The 17,460-nt window shown below is 33.9% G+C and overlaps 2 protein-coding genes across 14 annotated transcripts in view; one reads left to right on the top strand and one right to left on the bottom strand.

The window, feature by feature from the left end:
• LOC129723996 (kazrin) overlaps positions 1-17,460 on the top strand; it is a 265,654-nt gene that overhangs the window by 84,697 nt on the left and 163,497 nt on the right. For all 10 annotated transcript variants that reach the window (XR_008727856.1, XR_008727855.1, XM_055678555.1 and 7 more), the window contains exon 2: positions 15,508-16,421. The gene's annotated coding sequence lies outside the window, so the exon portion shown is untranslated. The remainder of the gene's footprint in view (positions 1-15,507; positions 16,422-17,460) is intronic.
• Positions 12,635-14,963, bottom strand: LOC129723997 (DDB1- and CUL4-associated factor 6-like). Of its 4 annotated transcripts, none has more exons than XR_008727857.1 (4): positions 14,445-14,963; positions 14,268-14,387; positions 13,980-14,169; positions 12,635-13,918 (listed from the first exon to the last, which is right to left on the bottom strand). XR_008727857.1 is itself a non-coding variant. In XM_055678560.1 (3 exons), the coding sequence occupies exons 2-3, from the start codon at positions 14,022-14,024 to the stop codon at positions 13,652-13,654; spliced, it is 312 nt and encodes a 103-aa protein (XP_055534535.1). In that variant the 5' UTR covers positions 14,025-14,169; positions 14,268-14,942; the 3' UTR covers positions 12,635-13,651. The 4 variants fall into 4 exon arrangements, 2 of the variants coding, with proteins under 2 accessions (XP_055534535.1, XP_055534536.1); XR_008727858.1 differs by having other exon boundaries at positions 14,268-14,577; positions 14,628-14,963; XM_055678560.1 differs by having other exon boundaries at positions 14,268-14,942.

Raw genomic sequence — 17,460 nt, 5'->3', positions numbered from 1 at the left:
GATGTTTCGAGACCCTTCCTTCTTCTGGCATATCTCTGAATACCATTTCGAAATCTAAGTTGGCGACTTCCGGTTTCTGAAAAACAGCGGCAAATGACCAAATACCACCCAATATGCGTATTTACGGAATCGTTATGATGCACTGAAACCACAAATCGACCTCAGACAACATTTTGATTTATAAGATGGCGACTTCCGGTGTCTGGAAAACAGCCGAAATGACCAAATACCACCCAATATGAGTGTTTCTTTAACCAGAATGACGCTCAGGGGTCAGAAAATGTCTCCAAATGCCATTTTAAAATCCAAGATGGCGACTTACGGTTTCTGAAAAATAGCCTGAAGTGACCAAATACCACCCAATATGTGTATCACCGGATCCAGAATGATGCAAGGAGCTAAAAATTAACCCCAGACACCATTTTGAATTGTTAAATGGCAACTTCTGGGAAAAAGCCGTAAATAACCGAATACTACTACATATGGATATGTCCGTAATCGAAATGATGTGAAGAAGCCAAGCATTGACCCTGGACACCATTTTGAATTCGAAGATGACCACTTTTAGTGTCTGGAAAAAACGAAAATAACTGAAATGCATCCAATATATTTCCGGAATAGAGGTCATGTACTAAAGCCAAAAGTCGAGGATGTTGTCATTCCGATAAAACCAATCATTTCAAACGATATGAACAAATCGAATCAATGAATTTGAAATGTTTAAAATTGCTAAATTAAACACTCAAATAGGCGGGACGAAGTTTGCCGGATCAGCTAGTATTAAATATAGTTGATTGACTATACATTAAAAAAATTCTAGAATAAATTCCAAATAATTCATGATTAATTTTTATATGCTTTTTAAATGAGGGTAAGATAACTCTAATTTATTTATAACATGATTCTACAATAACTTAAAATTTTGACCTGATTTTTACTCTGGAATCATCTAAAATGATTCGAAAATTATTCTAAACTGATTCTAGAAGGACTCTATAAGAACTCTAGAACCAAAACGATTCTTGAATGAGTATTATGTAATTCTAAAATAATTCCCAACTGATAACGCAATAATTATCGATTTATATGAAAATTATTCACACATTGCCTTAACATCATTAGTTATTTTAAAAAGATTTCGTATTGAAATTGTTTTTTTATACATCTAATATGATGAATAAATGTTCTAAAATGATCCTACAATCCGAAAATAAATCTTATTTGATTCGAAAATGACTGTATTATAATTTTAAGATAACAACTGAGATAAAAAGTAATTTCAAAAACATTCTCAAATGATTATGAGATAAATTTAATAAGATTTTTAGGTAAATCCAAAAAAATCTAAACAGATTTCGGAGCAATTCTGCAATGATTTCGCAAAATAAAAAAAAAATAATTTGAATGAATTTAAAACGTTTCCAAAACAAATCCAGAATAATAAGGTAGTGAACCCAAAATGGTTTTGAAACAATACTAAAATGATTCTTAAAAAAAATTATAAGTGTTTCTAAAATGTTTCCAAACTAATTCCCAAATGATCTTGAAATGATTCCAAATCAATTCTGCAGTATTTAGAAAATGCTGAATGATATGAAAATAACTTTCAAGTGTTTTTGAAATGATGCTCTATTGATTTTAAAATAAATCAAAATAATTTCACCACAATTCTAACAGACTCAAAAGTGCCTTAGAATGATCCTAAAAAGGTTAAGAAACAATTCTAAAATTAAGCTGTAATAATTCAAAAACAAGTTTAAAACCAAAAAATTGTTTCATAACCAATCCCAAATGCTACAAAAATAGATTTTTAAATGATTCTGGATAAATTCAAACTGATTGGAAATTATTTCAACTTATTCTAAAAACTTAGTAGAACGTTCCAAAACATTTATAAAATGGAATTGGAGTAATTCTAGAAGGATTTCTAAAATGATATTCAAATAATTTTCAAATGACTCTAGACTTTTGAAAAGTCTCTCAAATCATTTTAAGAAGACTCATAGCTAATTGCAATATAATTTAAATAATTTTAGTATGATTATCGAATGCTTCAAAAATGATCTGCAAATTACTTAAATATTATTGAAAATTTTTTAAAAAAATCAAACAATTCTAACATGATTACGGTTACTAGACTCCACACTAATCCTCACGACGGATATTCTTGTATTGATGTTGTCGGACTCGCTTCAATAAAATTTCTCTGCTGGCATAAGTCAAGTGGGGCACCTCTCGTTAATAATAAAATAATTTTGAAATAATTCTAGAAAACTTACAAAAACACTTTAAAATAATAAAATTAAATGTTTCTGGATTACATTCCAAAATAAGTCTCATGTTATTTTCAACTAGCTGACCCGGATAATTTTGTCGAAAAGACCTACAGCCAGTGGTGGGCACCGCTAACCGAAAATTTAGCGACGCTAATCGCTAAGTCGCTAACCGGAAAATTTAGCTCGATAATCGCTAAACGCCAAACGCTAAACCCACATTAGCGGAACTTTCGCTAATCGCTAATCGCTAACTTTTTAATATGTAAATAGTCATATCGCTATATTTATTGCTTGTGTTTTGTAAGATTTGGACCACTTTGATCTGTTTTGGTTAAACAAACGAAAACAATTACTTTTTAAAGCTATTTACATTAAGAGGTTTACGAAACGGTATTCTTACTTGATTTTGTATAAACAAGAATAACAAAAGTTATTTAGATTGCATTGAAAATAGATACTCTTTAAAAAGTTTTCATAAAAATTCAACTATTATCTGAATCGAAAAATTAAAACCAAAGTTGTCATAATTTCGAACGTATTGCAATTTACCAAAGTTCTTGGTGTGCCGAAAATTCAATTTAGACCTTGTGCTTGTTCTTCAAAATGCTCCTGTGGCTTGTACGATAACTGAAACTCCGTTCTAGGGTAAAAAAAAAACTGACAAAGGTAACTTTCGCAGTAAAGTATGTTCATCTTTCGAAGCAATTTACGTACGCCATCAGCAATTCACAGTTTTCCTAAATATTTCTATTGTCGCTTCTCTACAAAATTTAGCGAATTAGCGATTAGCGTTTCGAAGGCCAAAATTTTAGCGACGCTAACAGTTTCGCTAACCAGCTCAAAAATTAGCGAAATCGCTAAATCGCTAACTGAATTTTAGCGTCGCTAATTAGCGAATTAGCGAATTAGCGGAATGGTGCCCACCACTGCCTACAGCAGATACCAGACTTGACTATGTTAAGATAGATTGATTAAAAACATAAAATCCTAAGAATGCAGAAATAATTCCGGAATGATTCTAAAAATTAGGATTCTGAATGATTTTAAAATGATTTTACTTATCGAGTAATTGGTGATACAAACATTCTAAAAATTTTATTGTATAGTATTATAGCTAGAATGACTTTTAGATGATATCGAAATAATTCTAAATTTTACTCGATTTTATTTTCAAATCACTATTGAGTGAATATGAAGGTCTAAAATTATTATGATAAACACAGTTGCTTTTACGCGACAGTTTTCGTGCGGTTTCTGGGATTCGTTATTTACGCGAATTTCCCTGAAAAATAATTTTACGCGGTTTTCATTAAGGTTGGAAGTATTTATCAGAAATGATCAAAAACACTTTACAAGTAAAGTTTCATTTTACGCAGATTTTAGAATTCAAGCGGTTTTTGTACGCGGATTTCGAAATTTACTCGATTTTTCACAAGTTACGTATCCCTCACATAAAAGTAGACAACGTTGGAATTCAAAATGATTCCAATGAATCGAATGAGTCGAAAGAAATCAGACGTAGTTTTTCTGCTTTCGCATAGTTTTATGACAAGGATTTCAATTTGGTTATATTGTGATTTCCTATATTAAGTATTTAATCTTTCGCAAATGTAAACGTTTTTATACTTTCAGAAAAATAACTCTATTTACAAATCCAAAATTTGAATTGTGGAATTGCATTGAAAAAGTGATGTGTTTGTTCCCTAGTTGTATCAATTCATTCAGCTGAGAGATATGGGATAAAGTTCGTGTCTATCTGTGTCAGCGATATACAGATCTTTATGGCATTTTACTTCGAACACAAAAAGTCGATTGCGACGAGTTATTCACCCTTATTCTTGTTTACGGCCGTATCGCTTTCGTACGAAAGCAGCAGCGACGTACGAATGCGATACGAACGCATACGAATCCGATTCGTTCTAACCAATTCGAGCTTTCGAACATCGTTGCTTTCGTACGAACGTGTCATTCTTGTTTACGTACGTATGCGTATCCGTATTATTTTTGCTCTCGTTCGCAAACGTCAGTCAAAAGTTGCGAATCGCTGTACGAATTGCCGGCGCCGGTAGTTTTTTTCTGGTTTTTCTGCTGTTTGGTGTTAGTTTTTTGACAAAATTGAATAAGACGAAGAAAATGTATTGTTTTGTGAAGTGTTTAATGCAAAACATTTGTGACAATCGATTATTTTTAAATCCAGTTTTGGTATCGGAACAGCAACGTCAGTCGAAAGTTGCGGATCGCTCTACGAATCGCCGTCGCCGCGGGTTGTTTTGGTTGTTTCGTGTAGAAAAAATCGGTTAAGTTGAATAAAACTTCTTTTTCGTGAAAACCTCCTAGCTTGAAAGCGAAGCACAGAGCGATAGTAAGTGATTGAGGTTTACCACTAGCTACGGGGAAATTCTGAGCGGAAGAAAAGCAAAAAAGTCGCTACCATCAAGAAAAAAAAGTGTTGGTGACGGTGCCGGGTAATTAGATGTTGGTGATATCAGCAAGAGTCGGTCACCAAACAAATTGTGATTAGTGCAAGTAGTATATGGGCAACAGGATACGAACATCACAATGAAAGTAGCTAAGGTTGCTGCAGTGGCCGTCGGAGAAGAAATAGTTTTTACTGCAACTTGTTAACCAAAAAGTACTCCCGGATCTAGCTGCGTTGAATCGATCCATAACCGCTCTTATTGGCCTAGAGAAAATCAAGTTGTTTATAAGCCAGCAAACTACCTACGTTAAACAGTCATACTAGATTATTGCCTCACGTAAACAGCGAAAGTCGTGGCAAACGCTTATACATTTAATGCCAACGAACAAAGTTGTTGTATCACTGATTGACGATGGATTTATTAAAATTTACGAGGCAGGCCGAATAAGCAAAAGGATCGATTTCAGCAGTCAGGATACAGAGCCGTTGGTGAAACCGAATTATTAGGAAAAAGGTAAGCTTAATAGAAAAAACTATTTTTCTGTTAACTAAAAGATTTACATTTTAGATTCAGCACCGGTTGAAATACCTCGTCGATCACACCGATATCGGCTTTTTTTATGGGAACCAGTGCCAAACAGCCGATTATAGCGGATTGTGGCGCACATTGTTACGATTCTCTTCTGACTGGTTCAACAGTTGGAAATAATATTGACGGACCACTAGGAGACTTTCTCAATAACGGTGGCTCGGAAACTTCAACACGTATTCGACTTAGCAAATTAAGTACTTGTCGTAAGCGGGATTTATTTTTCTAAAAGATGTAAAATGCATTTTGGTACAGACTTTTTCAAAGCAATGTAGCCCATAAACCTTCAATTGTATAAAAAAACTGTCTGAAAATTAAATGTGAAAAACAAATAATGCATAGTAAAAACATGTTTTTGACGTGAAACAAATAAATTTTTATTAATAATTATTAATAATATTTATAAATATTTATTTACAAAACAGAGTTGATTTTTAGTAACTTAGCGTGTTAAAAAAAATTGGCAAAAAATCCAGGATATAGAAATGAAACAAAACATTTTCCCTGGAGGTTAAGTTTCAGAGCATTTTTCTAATTTCCACATATCTAATGAAAGTTGCATTCCAATGGTATTAGGGGCCATCCACATACCACGTGGACAGCTTGAGGGGGGGGGGGGGTTGTGTAATGATCACGGTCCATACAAAAGTTTCAGAATTTATATGGGCAGTTGTCTACACGGGGGGGGGGGGGGTTAAATTGTTAAAAATCTGTTCACGTGGTATGTGGATGGCCCTCAAATAATTTCAGCAGTTATTCAGAACCTAAAAGCTTATGATGATTGACTTCCCAAATAAACCCGTTTTTAAGGGGCTTTGAATTTAATTAAAAAAGGAGAATGAACACTAAACTTAAATATTGGAATTGAAACAAAAAAAGCTAATTTCCTCCTAAAATTATGTATATATAGGGTAGGGAACATATTTTAAGCAGTTTTAGGAGCCGCCTGTGTATTGAGATGATATACTCGATATGTGTTGGGTGGAATTCAAACATGAAAATACCAAATTGCTCTTTATCTTTTTGTCTGTTAGCACTTGTTTTCAGATTGTAAAACTGAGTTAGCAAATTTTAACAATAAACCATCAATGTTTCCAATCGAGGGACACTATTCCGTCGAACGAACCTATTCTAAGCAGTTTGCATCGGTTTTGCAGGGGATTTTTTTCAGCACCCGAGTTGCCTGCAATTTTGTTAGATTTTTTTAATTGATGTTTATTCAAAGATTTTTCTGTGTTAAACGGTATTTTATGTGTTCGTAAGACAACTAGGTAATCGGAGTGTTTGTTCAAATCATTGAAACTGTCCATATTGATTAAAATTCGGGTGTTTGAGGGTCGTTTTCTTTGACTGATAAAAATAGGCGCCACTGCTTGAACCGTTCCTTACCCTATATACAGGTCGGACACGATTATCCGGAACATCAAATAATTTTTCGTTCCGAATAATCGAATCACAGAAAAAATATTCAAATTTGCTTTTAACGAACATAGAATAAATATGTATTTTTTTATTTTACTTGTATGATGCAGTGACGTAACCAGAAATTATTTCTGAGGCGGAAAGGGGTAAGCCCTGAGAAACGGAAAAAAATGGACATTGATAATTTCACTTCATTTGAATATGTCCCAAACATGAAGGGTTGGTAAAAGTAAAATTTCGGATAAAAAATTGAAAACACCAAAAAAAAAAATCCCGGATAATCGCTGTTCATTGGCCCAAAAAAATGATCTGTGCAAAATTTCAACTCAATCGGAGATGATTAAGGGATGCCTCTAAGCACTCAAAGTTGTGATTTTTCGAATCTCGAAAATCTACCAAGGAGGCAGTACATTTAATTAAAAAAATCGAAACATTTTTCGATGCCAAATGACTTAAAAGCATACAACGTCGAGGTCTAGTGTTACCTAAAAAAAAATTGGCTGAAAATCGACCACCTTGGACTCTGCCGTTATCTGGGTAACCGAAAAGTTAATATGGAATATTCTAAAACTGGCTTCTAGTCATTTTACCAACTCGTGCTAAACATGATTCTAATGTTCATTAGTGTGGTTCATTTATTTTTTACTATGGTGGTTCCCAAAATAATTAGAACGAAATTTATTGTTATTGAATATGAAAAAGCAATCATAGTAGGAAACTTATGTCATTAACATTGCCGCACGCACCATGACTAGCGATATTTTTTAAATGGGAAATTACAGAGAATTTCGTACGAAATATAACAGCGCGTGTAACGGAAGGTTAAGAGGTGGCTTTTTTTTCGTTTAATTATTAAAAAATGTCATGGTTTTCTTAGTTGACACAACCCTAGTGGTTGTGGTAACTGACTAGTAGGTCAATCTTCGTGGTACATCAAGTATAAGATGTCAAGTAGGCAAATAAACATGAGGGTTTTTCTTACTTCTCAACGTCAAATTCAATTTTAATTTTGTTTGGAACCACCCTGGATAAAAATAAATGAACCACTCTAATGAAAGTCAAGTTTGAGATACCTAATGAACATCATAGTAATTTGCATTTGGTTTGGAACGAGTTGTCATAAGCCAGATCTAAAATATTCCATATTAAGCTTTCGGTTGCACAGAAAACGGCACAGAAAAGTCCCAGAAGGTCGATTTTCCGTTAAAATTTTTTCTCGAGTTTACACCAGATCTAGACGTTTTATGCATTTTTTAGTCATTTGTAAATTTGTAATATATATATATATATATATATATATATATATATATATATATATATATATATATATATATATATATATATATATATATATATATATATATATATATATATATATATATATATATATATATATATATATATATATATATATATATATATATATATATATATATATATATATATATATATATATATATATATATATATATATATATATATATATATATATATATATATATATATATATATATATATATATATATATATATATATATATATATATATATATATATATATATATATATATATTCCCGGCGATGCTCGGGATCGAAAGTTTCAAAATTAGGAATCATTTTTTATAATTCATTGCATTATTAGCACAACTCACTTCAAAAATATTTCACATCTTATACGTCCATCATCACTTTAAGTACTTTAACATTCTGAGAACGCACAGAACGGAAATACCCATATTGGATTGCATATTTTGATATTTTGGGGATGATTTACAGAAACTGGAAATCGCTATTTCGGATTTCAAAATGACGTATGGAGTTCGGAAGTTTCGGAAGTATTGAAATGGCTGGCCAAATACCACTTCAGATTATTTTCCTGAAACCAGAAGTCGTTATTTTGGAAAATGTTATGTGGGGTCATCCCAGTTCCGAATATACCACACTCGGGTGATAACCGGATATTCGTCAATCGTTCACAGTAAAACCTCTTTTTATGTAACTTTTAGAAGTAAGAAATCAAAGTAAGAATAATTTAGCGTGACCATTCATGCTTAGTTCTCCTCTATAATCATATCTAAAGAGATAACATGTGAATTTTATATAACGAAAATGTTTGCTAATGTCCAAGGAACACGTCTGAGAAAAATTTTACGTTTTAATTCACATAACTACGTAGACATTAAAAAAAATTAAACCAATGAAATACGGCCTTTCCTCCAGCCAAATGTCCCAAGATCTAGTTTTGGTAAAAGTAAAAAAGTATTTCGAATCCCGTAATGTGTTACTATTCACGAAAATGAGAAAACATCAGAAATGTAATTTTTTTCTGCTCGGCTCGCACGATGTTGAAGAAACAACGAACATTTTATTAAAACAAAAATTTAATTTACAGGCGAATTGAGCTCATACTCAAAAAGTCAAAAATTTGCATGTATTATATGTATTATATATATATAAATTTAAAAAAGAATATTTTAATATGTTTTTCTGTATGCAGAAAATCATCTTCAAACATACGTCGTTTTTTAAGTAATATCTCAACTTTTAGCAATAAGATACCTATTATTTTTCCTCAAATGTCTTTCCCGAACATTAACAAATATTTCAATAAAGAACAATTACATATCATAGCCTTGAATTTCGATTTAGAGGCAAATTGAGTTCAAATATTCATGATTTTGCTTGTTTAACGTAGTGTTGTGAATAATATCTCAATTTTCAGTAATCAAAAATCTGTTATTTTTACTCAAAAGTCTTTCCTGAACATAAACAAACATTTTAATGGAAAAAATCATAGCTTTGAATTAAGATTTAAAGACAAATTGAGCCAAAATATTCATAATATTGCATGTTTCACTTAGTTTTGTGACTAATATCTTTATTTTCAGTTATCAGATAACTATTATTTCTTCTCGAATGTCATTCCTGAATATCAACGAACATTTTATTGAAAAAATCACGTGTCGTCGCTTTAAATCAGAATTTTAGAGACAAATTGTGCCTAAAAAATTATGTTTTTGCATTTTCCATGTGGTTTTGTGGAAAATATTTAAATTTCGAATAATCAGAAACCTATTATTTTTCCCTCAAATATCTTTCCTAAACACAACGAACATTTTATTATAGTAAAAATCACAGATCACTGCTTCGAGTTTTAATTTAGAGGCAAATTCAGCATAAAAGTCATGATTTTACATGTTTCACATAGTTTTGTGAATAATATCTCGAGTTTTAGTAATCAGAAACCTGTTATTTTTTCTCAAATGTCTTTCCTGAACATTAACCAACATTTTATTAAAAAAAAATCATATGTCATCGCTTTAAATTTTGATTTAGAGGCAAATTTAACACAGAAAGTCATAATTTTGCATGTTTTACGCAGCTTCGTGAATAATATCTCAAGTTTTAGTAATTAGGTGCCTATTATTTTTTCTCAAATGTCTTTCTTAAACATCAACGAACATTTTAATGAAAAAAGAATCACATGTCATCGCTTTGAATTTTGATTTGGAGACGAATTAAGTATAAAAAGTCATAATTTTGCATGTTTTACGTAGTTTTGTGAATAATATCTCAAGTTTTAGTGATCAGATACTAATTATTTTTCCTCAAATGTCTTTCCTGAACATTAACAAACATTTTAGTGAAAAAAGAATCATATATCATCGCTTAGAATTTTGATTTAGAGGCAAATTTAACACAGAAAGTCATAATTTTGCATGTTTTACGTAGTTTTATGAATAATATCTCAAGTTTTAGTAATTAGATACCTATTATTTTTTCTCGAATGTCTTTCCTGAACATCAGCGAACATTTTCATGTTAAAAAACATACATGTCACCGCTAATTATTTTTGATTCAGAACGATTCAAAATGATGATGATTACTGTACACCTCAGAGACTGAGTGAATAATATCAATAAGATCAAACGTTACGGAATTCCATTTTTATATAGTAGATAAGTTAAGTATTAAACATTGAAATTTAGGTTTTTGAAAAACTAAGAATGAAAAACGGACTATTCAACCTCGACTCCACTCTAAGACTGATTTATTTAAGGCAATTCACCTACACTGAACCCTAGCTCCTGAACGAACTGCTGATCTAATCTATCTGTCCAAGCGCGTGTTTCCAGGTACTTATGGTGCTCCGGAATGCGATGCGTCTGCTGATGATGTTGTTGTTGTAGTTGTTGTTGCCGCCGGTGTGGGAAAAGCACATACTGCATATTTGAGTTGCAGCTATATAAGTTATATAAGTTATCACCCACATCCCCGCACACTCCTTAAAAGATCCATCTAGTCATCGTCATCGAACAACGGATTCCAGTTTTGCTTAAGCCAGCTGATCAGAAGTTAGACCAAGTGCCACCCGGCCAACCAATCGACAAATCCACCAAGTAGAACACCACATCATCACTTATGGTGCACCAACTTAACCGCTGCACCATCAGCAAGAGCAAGACCATCGATTCATCGGAACATCAACGCGATCGAACCAAACCATCGTTCGATACATTCTTCCACAAGCTCAGTATATCGCCCGGGTCGGAGTCCGTCGATCGATCGAAAACCTCCCGAAGTCCATCATACTTTAACTTATATATATATATATAAAATATATATATATATATATATATATATATATATATATATATATATATATATATATATATATATATGTATATATATATATATATATATATATATATATATATATATATATATATATATATATATATATATATATATATATATATATATATATATATATATATATATATATATGTATGTATATATATATCGCTTGATTTTTTTAGTTTCTTCAGGAAACTTTACATGAAAAATAAAATTTGGACTAATATTTCTATTGTGATTTGCTCTCAATGCGATAAGATGAAGTGTGACGTGTTCAATGATAATACATGTAACATGTAACAAATCAATAAGTTTTTTTATGTAACTTGATGGGAAAATTTTATTCTGGAATTTTTAAAATTTTCAATGCCACTAAATATGTCCGATGTATCTCCATTATTTGTTGCAGTGACTCTTCGATAGAGAAGCATGGTGATTTCATTATTCTTACGGATGTTATCCTCCTGACACGCAAGAAATTATTCTCAATGGGGTCATTTTCCTAAGGGAGACATCCGGAGTGAACTGCCCCCTGCCCCCCGCACTCAAAAAGAAACTTATCTGGATCAGCACGGTTGGTGGTGCGATCTTTGCTTTACAAATACGCGCACGATTTGGTTACTGCTTATTCTCTGAGCATCTGCCCCCAGGGAGGCAATAAAATGACACCGTATCATAGCCGCTGTATCGGTATACAAGAAAATCTAAATATCAAATTAATTTCGGTTACCTAATACCCAATCGTTAATAATTTGTATCACAAAAAAATTCCCGTTTAAATTTGTGCACCATCTCACGCATTGATTTTGTAGAACGTAAGCCAAATATTACGCCAAAAGCAAATTATTGGCAATTGTACGGGAAACAAAAATTATAACGGGTTGATTTTGTGATATGATAGGTTATGGGCTTGGAAAACTGGTGAAGTGAAGAATAAACGCGAACGAAGTCACTAACTAGAGAGCCATCACGAGACACACCCAAAAACTTCACTATTACATCATGTGGTCATTGAACTTTGAAGCCGTTGTATTGAAATAGTCATATCGAGCGCAAAGATAATAGAGCGTGAAATCTCTGTTAAATCACCCTTTCCAAGAGTAAACTGAATCGCGCTTGAATGAGTTCCCTGAGACGGCGAAAAAGTTTAGACACCTGCCTAATAAAAAAAACTGGCAAAGTTCCATCTATTCAAAGCCTGAATACTTGAAAAAAGGGCATATATGTACATATATAAAATCCAATAGAGTTGACGAACAGGACTTAACTTCAAAGAGCGAAATGCTTCGAGTAAAAGGGTTTAACAACTATGTATTTTATTTTTCATCATCTTCTACTCACAAAGTACATGACGAAAATTCTCACATTGGGCTGTATTACAGAAGCTTCGAAGAGCAACATGCCTCATTTGAAATACATGGGCGAGTCGAATCGATTAAACTTCTGTAATAGGGCCCTATTCCGGTCTACCTTGAGAGCAAACCAACACCGTCTATCCCAAAAATTGTCTGATGCCTGCTGATACAATCCCTTCTATATTTTGTCATTTTTTATTACATGTGCAATTAAACTAAGTCTAACTAACACATTGCTCACGATAAATCGCGGTTTTACTTGTTGTACAATGTCTGATTTGCCCAACAGATCCGAGTTTCCAATCGTTAGTCCATTTTCGTTCCGGTTCCGGTCTGTATTTACATTTGTTGCTTCCTGTACAAAAGATTTTTACGACTACTGCACGTAAAGCTTTCACCAATCCCGTGTTTCACACTGGATCAGCCACCCTTAACAAGGGGAACAGATGCTGTTTTGAGTCGCACTATCTTATTGAACAGCCGCTCGGGTTGTCGAAGCATTTCTTCTGTCGCTGAAATATGGTTAACGCTCAAGTGATCGCGTAGCGTCCTCGCACTTAGCTGTTGTCGTATTGACAACAAAAACTTATGAGGCCCACAGCTTCCGCTCCTTCGAGGTTGTCAACTCACCATTTGAAGTCCAACAATTCTCATACAATATGAAATAAAATCTAAAGAGAGCTTAATGGAACCCAAATTTACGCAAGACATGAAATTGCTAAAACTTAACACTAGTTACATTTGGCTATTATTGGTTTTTATTTATAAAAATATTTATACAACAAAATCACATCATTCTTGCCTACGCTGTCGCCTGAAATGTTAATACACAAACCATTATATAAGCGAATCAGTTTAGATTTCACTTTCCCCTAAGGAGTTGCGAGGGCGAGGCAGTTTTAAAAATTAGAGGCTCCTCAAGCGTGTGTAATAACACATTTCCCGTTCTTAACCTAAAACTGAAGATAGTGTTTCGGCGATCTACCGTCGGACGACGAGTCGGTTCTGGGATAGGTCGCCGCCGTCATATCGTCATTGTTATTGTTGCCCTCCCGTGGGGCATTATCACTTTCACTATCATTGCCTGCCGCAGCGGCTTGGGTCGCACTGCGGCGATTCCGTAGCGAATGAATACACGCCAGCATTCGTATCATAAACGAGGCCGGCGCCGTAATGGTGTCCTTGGCTTCTTCCAGCATCACTGCGTTGCGTTCTATGAGCTAAAAAAAATATTACTAGGCAAAAAACACCTTTTGATTTTTTTTGTATGAAATTATTTACATTGGTGGCTGCCTCCCGATCGAAACGAGTCATATCTTTATCCATTGAGGACCAAACTTTAATTTTCGTAATCAATTCCAGATGTAGCCAGAGCCCATCACTGCTGTTGGGTCTTAAGTCACACGTTGTGCGACGTCGAGATTGCGATCGGGACCTGAATGTAGATGAAGAACGTCGTCGACTGTAGGTTCTGTAACAAAAAAAAACTTAAAAACAGCTGCACACAAGAAAATCGGTATCAGTTTGATTTTGGCTAGTGGAAGTAATCATTTCCATTAGCAAACTTACCTGCTCTTCAGGCCGCTTGTAGACCAGGATGATTTTTTTATCAACCATGCTTATCAGTCCCCTATATGAGAAAAAACTATCACTCCTGCCGAATCACAGTTTTAGTCTATCGGCTCTCACCTGACCACACGTCTAATTATTACAAATATTTACTAGAATTAAACAGAATCAACTTACTTCAAAACACAACCCAAACTGCACAAAAAATGTAAATAGTTTAAGTTTTATTGCTTCACGCAGGCCCATGACGATCTTATGTTTTTGCACCAAATTTGGTTCCATTTTCATATTTCGCTTGCAAATTTCATTTCTGGAAAGGTAATTTTGAGTAGCCGGAATTTTCTTGTGTTTTATGCTTACGTTTACCGACGATATTTTCAAGAACAAAGTATTTTTATGATGCAAATTATAATAAAAAATATATTTAATTTTCATTCAGTGAAAAACTGTTTGCCGTCAGAAGCCTCGCTCAATCGGCTTGACACACTTGACATTTCTCTCCTGACGTTTAAACTTTTTCTAACCCTTAAGTCTAGACATCAACCTTTTTTGCATAGACATCCACCTTTTTCGTATACGTATCGCATTCGTATGCGATACGAATGGATTCGTATGGCCTTTGTACGTAAACAAGAATGGCATTTTCGAACTCATTCGAAACCATACTTTCGTACGAATGTTGGATACGAACGTAAACAAGAATGAAGGTGATTGTTTCACTCTAAGCGAATATTGCTAAAGTTTAGCTTCTATCGAGCACGAACCTGTCAGAATAATTTTACTTCGCCTTGCGAAAGATTCGAATGGCACGGTAAGCTATGGGAGGAAAGAAAAACATGCAAACATAATGGTTGATTAAGATTCTCTCATTCGCCTTATGCCCAGCAGAAGTGTTGAACGTTTGATTTCTACCATTTATTTTAACCACACCCATAAAGAAACCCACTAATGAATGTTTTTGTTTAGGAGATAGGTTGTGAATTGTTGTTTTGAACCAAGTTTCTATTTCATTACTATTAAAGATTTTTGCTCCTCTCACTACACTGAAGCACAAATATCAAAAGTAAGAAACTTACCCCCTTCAGTGGAACGTCTTTGTTAGATAACAATAAGTACATAAACTATTCCAGAAAATGTAATACTGAGGGCACTTCCAAAGCGCCGTTGTTGCGAAACAAAGACACTGGCTAGCATTGCAACTTCTAAAGCAACATTTCTTTTTGTTCTTCTCTCTTTGCAGGTGTCACAGCAGAACAAAGTTTACCATAAATCGCCACCCTGATGCTGCTGCTTACCGTGCTTCTCAGTTTCTGTCTTGTACGGAACGCCGAATGCCGAAAGCCCAACCAAGAAATGTTAGTTGATCTGATCCTGTGATAGGAAAAGCTCGAGGAAAATAATTCAGTGAAGCAGCAACACCGGTGTGCCGTGTTCACCTGTTTTTGTCAGTGTTGTAGTGTGTGGAAGGTGTGGTTGTGGGTGGAAAAATCGATTCATTGTGTGTGTGTGCTTATGAAGATGCACGCCTTCTGCAGGAAGGCATTGATAAATAGGATCTCTTTGCTTGTTCAGTGCAAAAGTGTGCCATTGAAACAGATCGAACTGCAGGTGTTAAATCAATTCCGGAAAAAAACATCAAATTCAACGTATGACGGTATGTGAGAGTGTTTCTAATGTTCTACCTTTGTGACGTAAAGCGTGAGCAGTGTAAAGAAATAGTGGAAAAGCATTTACCGAGCATACAGAAGAAGCAAATACCAAGAAGATAAAATTGTGCCGAGTATATAACAATTTAAACTGCTTTCACACCCCTTTAGAAATTTTCATCAGCTTGTGAGAAGCAGCATAAATTATCACCATAAGCGTACCAGAAATCCTGCCATCCATACGAAGAGTGTTTGAGCGCTCAAGCGGGAAAATTCCGCAACAAAAAAAAGAAGAAACTCGTGGCAATAGAAGCCAGGTGGCAAAAAGTGACAAAACACAAGTTTTCCTAGAGCTTGAAAAAAGAGGATTGTCGTACGACAGGAAGATTTATCGTATCGCACCGCTTGTCGAGAAAAAGAAGTGGGAGGTGAAACAGCAGGTCGACAGCAGTACGCAAAGGATTACACTGGGGCACTCTGCAGGCAAATCCGATTATTTCATTCAAAGGTGAGCTCAATTCAATTGAAGAAAGGAAAAATATATTAGCTGTCTTATTGACTTCGCCTCCAAGCCGTCTCAAGACGTTTTCAGCAGATGGATTATGAGCGATTCAAATTGGCATGTTTATGTTGGATGTACTCTTCTGGGATTCAATTTGACTATCACTTGGAGATAATCATCCAATTACGTGCTGTTTATTTAGATACGAGTAAAAGAGAGTGCCACTTGAGCTGAAGATTGATATGAGGAATCAGGATAAGTAGAAGCTCTGACACTCAAACGTACACCCACGGTGTTACGTCTGCTTTCTGCAAACTAAAATTAATAGCTGAATAAAATATAGGTGATATATTTTAAAATCAGAACAGCTTTCTACGAAAATTTGACCGTGACATTCAAGTTTTAATTCAAACTTTTATCTTACGCGAATTGCAGATCTTTTGATGGATTTACAGACCTTATTTTCCATGTATCTTGTTCCGAAATTTTACTTTTTTCATTTCCGGCATGTTTGTGACATGCTTGAATTAGTTGAAAATAATCAATGTTCAATTTTTTTTGCTTCTCAAGATTTTACCCCTTTTCGCTTCAGAAATAATTTCTGGTTACGCCACACTGCATTATACAAGTAAACTAGAAAAGGAATTATTTATTTTATTTTCGTTACTAGCAAATTTGAATAATTTTTCTGTGATTCGAATGTCCGGAAAACTTGCTTATTCGGAATGATTTTTTTTTGTGTTCCCTATAACCGAGTCCGATCTGTAGTCATTTGCGGCTAGAATGGTAAGGAAAAGATTCTGCGTATATGTGAATGAAGGGGACTGGAAAAAATCTGAAAAATTGCATCAATACAAATGCACATGTCTTTTGGTTGCAAGTGCGTAGCTATTATTTATTTCGTTATTCGTAGTTTGTTGTTTTTTTGTTGTTGCTCAAAAGAAACAAAATCTTCTACTCTTGATTTTGGTTCATAATTTAAATGTAGGTGTAGATGTTACTAAAAGAGGTGATTATTAATAAGAAACTGAGACCATCACGAACG

Source organism: Wyeomyia smithii, chromosome 2 (assembly GCF_029784165.1).
Source record: "Wyeomyia smithii strain HCP4-BCI-WySm-NY-G18 chromosome 2, ASM2978416v1, whole genome shotgun sequence".
Classification (NCBI taxonomy): Eukaryota; Metazoa; Arthropoda; class Insecta; order Diptera; family Culicidae; genus Wyeomyia; species Wyeomyia smithii.
Note: the sequence above shows the minus strand (reverse complement) of the source record. Positions and strands in the feature narration are given on the sequence as shown.